Source organism: Vitis vinifera, chromosome 3 (genome assembly GCF_030704535.1).
Source record: "Vitis vinifera cultivar Pinot Noir 40024 chromosome 3, ASM3070453v1".
Classification (NCBI taxonomy): Eukaryota; Viridiplantae; Streptophyta; class Magnoliopsida; order Vitales; family Vitaceae; genus Vitis; species Vitis vinifera.
The window spans coordinates 14,927,428-14,933,806 of record NC_081807.1 but is presented as its reverse complement, the minus strand read 5'-3'; the positions used below and the strand labels follow the sequence as shown (position 1 = coordinate 14,933,806).

At 28.9% G+C, this 6,379-nt stretch overlaps 1 protein-coding gene across 1 annotated transcript; it reads left to right on the top strand.

Annotated features, from left to right (window-relative positions):
- The first annotated feature begins 5,095 nt into the window (after positions 1-5,095).
- Positions 5,096-5,843, top strand: LOC100852758 (copper transporter 3). Its single transcript, XM_003631673.4, has one exon. It carries the CDS (start codon positions 5,208-5,210, stop codon positions 5,586-5,588), a length of 381 nt encoding a protein of 126 aa, XP_003631721.1. The 5' UTR covers positions 5,096-5,207; the 3' UTR covers positions 5,589-5,843.
- The last annotated feature ends 536 nt before the right edge of the window (positions 5,844-6,379 follow it).

Genomic DNA, 6,379 nt, shown 5'->3' with positions numbered 1-6,379 from the left:
ATTTTTTAAGTTTAACTTCAAAACTATTTTTTTTTTTTCAGTTTAATTTTCAAAACTTTAGCTTTCCAAACTTCCACTTTCAAATAAATTCCCAAAACTCCAATTTTTTACTTTAAGTTTTTAAAACTCCTTTTTTTTAGTTTAATTTTCTAAACCTTAATTATTTTCGAATTCAATTTTCAAAAGTTCCATTTTCAAATATTTTTTCAAGATTCCCATTTCCAAAATTTCAATTTTCACATTTATTTATTTAATCATTATTATTTTCGTTATTATTATTATTATTCCATTTATTTATTTATTTATTTTAAAAATTCTATCTCTAAATAATTCTCCAAAATTCCGATTTCCAAATTTAATTTTCAATTTCAAAAATTCCATTTTTCACATTTATTTATTTAATCATTATTTTATTTATTTATTTATTTTTTAAAATTCCATTTTTAAGTAATTCTTTAAAATTCTGATTTCCAAATTTAATTTCCAATTTCCAAAATTCCAATTTTCACATTTATTTATTTAATCATTATTATTTTCGTTAGATTATATTTATTTATTTATTTATTTTTAAAATTCCATCTTTAAATAATTATTCAAAATTCCGATTTCCAAATTTAATTTTCAATTTCCAAAATTCCAATTTTCACATTTATTCCTTTAATTATTATTATTTTTGTTATTATTATTATTTTATTTATTTTTAAAATTCCATCTTTAAATAATTCTTCAAAATTCCAATTTTCAAATTTAATTTCCAATTTCCAAAATTCCAATTTTCATATTTATTTATTTAATCATTAGTATTTTCGTTATTACTATTATTTTATTTATTTATTCGTTATTATTATTATTCCATTTATTTATTTAAAAAAAATTCTATCTCTAAATAATTCTCCAAAATTCCGATTTCCAAATTTAATTTCCAATTTTCAAAATTCCATTTTTCACATTTATTTATTCATTATTATTTTTGTTATTATTTTATTTATTTATTTTTAAAAATTCCATCTTCAAATAAATCTTCAAAATTCTAGTTTTTTTATTTATTTAATTTTCAAAACTTCCATTTTCAAATAATTTTCCAAATTTCCAAATTTCAAAACTTTAATCTTCAAATAATTTTCCAAAATTCCAATTTTCAAAACTTCCATTTCCAAATTTCCAATTTCTTTCAAATCTAATTTCCGAAAATTCCAATCTTCAAAATTTCAATTTTCAAAGTTTTAGTTTTCTTTCAAATAATTTTAAGTCCACTCCAGTTTTCATTAATCCTACAACTTTTCATTCTTTATTAGGATTTTATCTCGTTTTTAATAAACTTGCTACTTTCCTTTCAATTGAGCACTTTCACAAATTTTCTTTGATTTTAAAATAATTTTCCGTTTTCCTTGATTTTTAATAAGCATGAAGATAATTTTTATGATTCCAAGACAATGAAATTTGTGGGATTAATTCATGTAAGATCAATTAGGCTTTGGTGGGGGCCCTATATATGAGTTTTTCTTTTTTGACCGCCGATTGTCATGTTTAATGGATATTACTTGATCTTTGGTTTGCTATTTGATATACATGCAATAATTTTGTACTTGAGCTAACCTTATTTCCATGATATCACACTATTACTTGCTGATAAGGTACGATCTTACTCCCACTTTGCTTATTCTTATGCATGATTCATTTTATTATTTAATCATTTCATTGGTATCCATTACTTTTCTTATCACTTGTCACACTTGCTTTACCTTATTTAGTAGAGACCTTATTATAGGGCTTAGAGGAAGTAACCTGACCCTCGGACCTAGATTCGGTTTTTCACAGACCTGTTTTTCCTTTAGGACTCACACTTAGGGTTTTTCTTTCTTATTTTTTTTTTCTCTTCAAAAAATAAAACAAAAATAAGTGGCAACTCCAAGTCTTTTTTTTTTTAAAAAAAAAAAAAAATCAAATTTTCACAAAATAAATAAAAAGCAAGTCAAGTCGTCGAGTGGGAACGCACGTGAAAAGTGCGGGGTCCACAATTATTACTCACGGTTATTGTATTTATATCATATGCTGAAAACAAAAAGGATAAAATTCATTTATTGAAGTGGCTTAAGGCTTGTTTGATTGTTGTTTTCAAGAACTATTTTTTGTTCTTGAAAATAAAAAACACAAAAAACATGTTTGATAAAGGGAGTAGTTTTTGTTTTTATTGCTCCTTGTGTTCTCAAAATGAATCTTTTTAGAGAAAAAAAATGTTGTTTTCCTTATTTTTTGACTGTTTAAAGAAAAAAAAGGTATCAGAGAACAACTGTTATCCATGTTTTCTTCTCCCTATTCTCACATTTCCTTACCTGTGGTTTCTTCTCCAAAATGAAACCCTTTTTTTTTTTTTTTCTTTTTTTTCTTTTTTTGAAATCTGATTTTTTTTTTGTTTGAAATGGGATTATGGGAATCATTTCTCAGTTTTGTTATTCAAATGGGATTTGAGTTTTTTTTATTTATTTATTCAATCAGGAGTTTTTTGTTTTTTCCATTTGGATGCTGAGAAAACTGAGAAAAGAGAAGGAAAAGAATTTGATAAGAGTAGGATTTTTCTTGGGTTGTTTTGTTCAAGGGAACGAAATAGAGTATTCTTCCTTGCTCTCTGTTTGCAAGTTTGAAAATTTTTGTTTCACTGATAGGGCGGAGTGAGGATGCTGTTGGACCTTTATTTTGGTTAAGTGAAAATGGAGGAATTTTCTGATTTTTGTTTATTTCGTTGTTTGTTTGATAATTTTGGATTGATTTTATGCATTTTGAAATCCTATGTCCACTTTCTTGTTTATTGAATATTTATTGGTTTTTTGAATTTTCATATATTTTTAATTTAGTAATTTATATTTTGTAATGCCTTTTCCTCCTTCAACTTCTTCTCTGAGGTTAAAACTTTGTCACATAACAATTTAAATTAGAGTTAAAGGTGATTTTGATGGGGTGCCCTATGAATTGTTGAACAATCAAATTATGTTTGAATTGTTATTTTGTTTAGTGCATTCTTTTGGATAAGAAATTTGTAAATGTTGCAGTCAGTGTTGTAATAATTGAGCAAATAGTTATAAGACTTTCATATTGACGGGTTAAACTCTGTTTGTTCTGATTGATTACAAAATCAAGGAAATAACTTACTTGTACCATTGGATAAAGATGTTTATGATTCAAATTATAAGACTGCTAATCTATATCAATGATGACATTACAATGCATGAGCTGAATGAAGCTGGTGTTTCCAGTTCCTAGAGATTGCATCCCAAAAATACTCTCATGTGTTTTTTTGTTTGTAACTTAAGGAAAAAAAAAAAAACTAATCGAAACTAGAGAGTAAAATTGAAATGGTTAGGAAAAAAAACTAGAGATTGCTACCCATAAAGACTAGTTGCATTCTGCCAAATTTATTAATTAGGATGCCAAATTTATGCCTATATGGAGTTTACCATATGTACAAATATAATATTATTGAAATTAATATAGTTACACATAGTTACAAAAAGTGATCTTTTGTTTAAGAAAATTATAACTGGTGTAAAATTTCAAAATGAAATTTTTTTTATAATTTAAATGAAGTGTGAATATAAAAATTATTTATATATTTATAACGTCAAGTTAATTGAAAAAAATACTTTATTAATTGAAAAAATACAACTTCTTAACATATTTTTTTGTTTTGCTTGTTCTATTTTTTTTTATTAACTCAACCAAACATTTGTTTTTTTTTTTTTTGGAGAACAAAATCTGTTTCCAGAATTCAGTTTCCAAACACAATTTTTTTTTTCTTGAAACAGTTTTTAAAAAACAACCACCAAACAAGCCCTTAAACTTGATTCCAAAGAACACGTGCTTCTTTAATTAAGAATGCGTTTAATAGTGATTTTAAAAAGTGCTTCTGCCATTTCTAATAGTTGAAAAGTTTTATTTTTCAAGTATTAAAAATATTGGAAATACTTCTTAAAATCACTATCAAACGCATTCTTAGAGTTGAAAATTTTAAAACTTTAAATGGATTCAATTAATTTAATTAACAAATATAGATAATGAATTATAGACTACATCATATGTGCTCCAAATGCTTGCATTCCTCTAAATTAATGTTATTAATTATTCAGAACAGTTAGACTATGTTTGATTTTTAGAAAATATTAGGAAAATTTTTTTTAGGAAAAATGATTTTCTCGTGTTTGGATTTGTTATAAAAAATAAAAAAAGTCAAATATAATTAAAATAATTAAAAAATTTATATATTACCTTTCTCCTTTATTTTCTTTTCATGCCATTTTACTCGGTAACCAAAAGATAACCTTAATAAAAAGGGATGGATAGATATTATTCTTTTTGTTGTCACAAATCACAATGAAAGAAAAGTAGAAGTGGGCATGATTGCCGTGTAAAGCGACTACGGAAATAGCGCTAGAGTGAAATAAACGGTGAAGTGTCCAAATCATGGAGTAAAAGGAGACAGAAATCTGTGGCGTGCACCTACCCATTGCACGATATACAAGAGCAAAGCCAGTTTCCTACTTGACCCAAGCCATACCGCACCAAGCATAAACCAAATAATCATACATCAAGTTTCTCTTCCATTCCAACAATCCAACAATAAGAAGTAATAATAATTTCTGGCAGTTTATTCAATTAAAACAGTCCAAATGATTTAAGGAAATTTCCAGGAATACGCCCCAAGAGTTTCAGGAAAGTTCCAAGAATAGGACGTGAGTGTTAAACCAACAGTCACGGTCTGATTCTTCCACCCCAAATTATCCATCCTTGTAGCCAAATTCTCTTCCTGAATAAATGATCAAATTATTAAATGCATTTTCAATCTCACCTTCTTCTCGATGACAAATTATTTAATTAGTGATATCATTATGCCATTCAAAATTAAAGGTCTTATTATTTTTTTAACTTTCTTTCCTAATCTTGAAAAAGTTGAGGGGGCTGAGTGAAGTTTTGTCACGTTGTGTGAAGCCCCGTCTCCGTCTCCCGAGGTGCAACACAATATTGGTTGTCATGTCATTTGGGTAATGGGCTACTTCTTCATTCTCGCTCTCTTTTGGGTGTATATATATAGGGAGAGCAGAAACCTCAGAACCTCAGCAAGTGCATCCTACAATCTATATCTGTAGGCGCCACCACGGCCATTACTCTTTTATCTCGTTTTATCACTTGAAAAAAAGAAAAACAAAAACAAAAACATGGCCCAGCACGGAGGGTTCTGGTTTGGTGCGGATGTGGACATCCTGTTCGCTGGATGGCCTTCTGGTCATGGCCACTTCCATTTCTACATGGCCCTAGTCCTCGTGTTCATGCTGTCGATGTGCGCCCAGATGTATGCAATGACTCCCATGACCTCCCCCAAGATGGTTCCTAAGAGTCTCATCCAGCACGCCGCCCTCCATTGCTTTCGTACTTTCATCAACTTCTTGGTCCTCCTCTGTGTCATCACCTTCAACCTTGGAGTCTTAATCACAGTACTCCTGGGCCACGTAGGCGGCTACGTAGCTCTCACAATGTACATCCACTATCACTTCCCGGCCCCCGTCGCTGATGCCCCGGATAACGATGAAAAAGCCTGACGAACCCTCTAGCCACCGAGTTTCCGTATCAGTACTTATTCTGATGGCTACTTCGTTTATTTATATACTTATCTATTTATATGGGGAGGTGACTTGAGAGTAGAGGTCTCTATTCCTCCATTACAGACTAAGCTGTAGTGTGCGCATTCACAGGTTATTGTTACTCTTATACTTTTTTTTTTTGGTTGAAATTGGAACATGCTACTGATGCTTTTAAGTGTGTTAGTTAATAAAAATATAGTTCTTTGTTCCGAATCTATGTCTCAATATATTGTATGACTAGCTGTTGTTTACTTTAAAGAGTTCATTATTTCTATCCCAAACCTGCATTTTTGTACCACAGCCAAGCTGCATGAGTGTCATATTTCCCACAATATTCCCAAGGCAGAAAGGAATTGAATCAAAGTCGAGAGACATATATCGGTTCTTCAATGTCAAGTCTGATCTACCCATACTTTTCCTTTCCAGCAAAATTATGCCATGGTGCATTTTGGTATAAAATATATAAATATATAAATAATAGGGAAGGGACAAAGGTTTTAAGTTCACCGGTACTAAGTATACTTTGGAAATGAAAATCTCATCATATGCAGACAGTCGCTTCATCTATAAAATTCATCCTTATAATCATTTGTCTAAAAATATGGAAAAATCATCCTAATAATTTATTTTGCCTTCAAAGTCAGCTTAATTACTTGTTTTACTTCAAAGATTCATAGAATCCTTTCAACACAAATTCTAACCTTAAAAAGAAAATTTAAAAACCGTTTAGTCATGTTTTCTTAAACTTG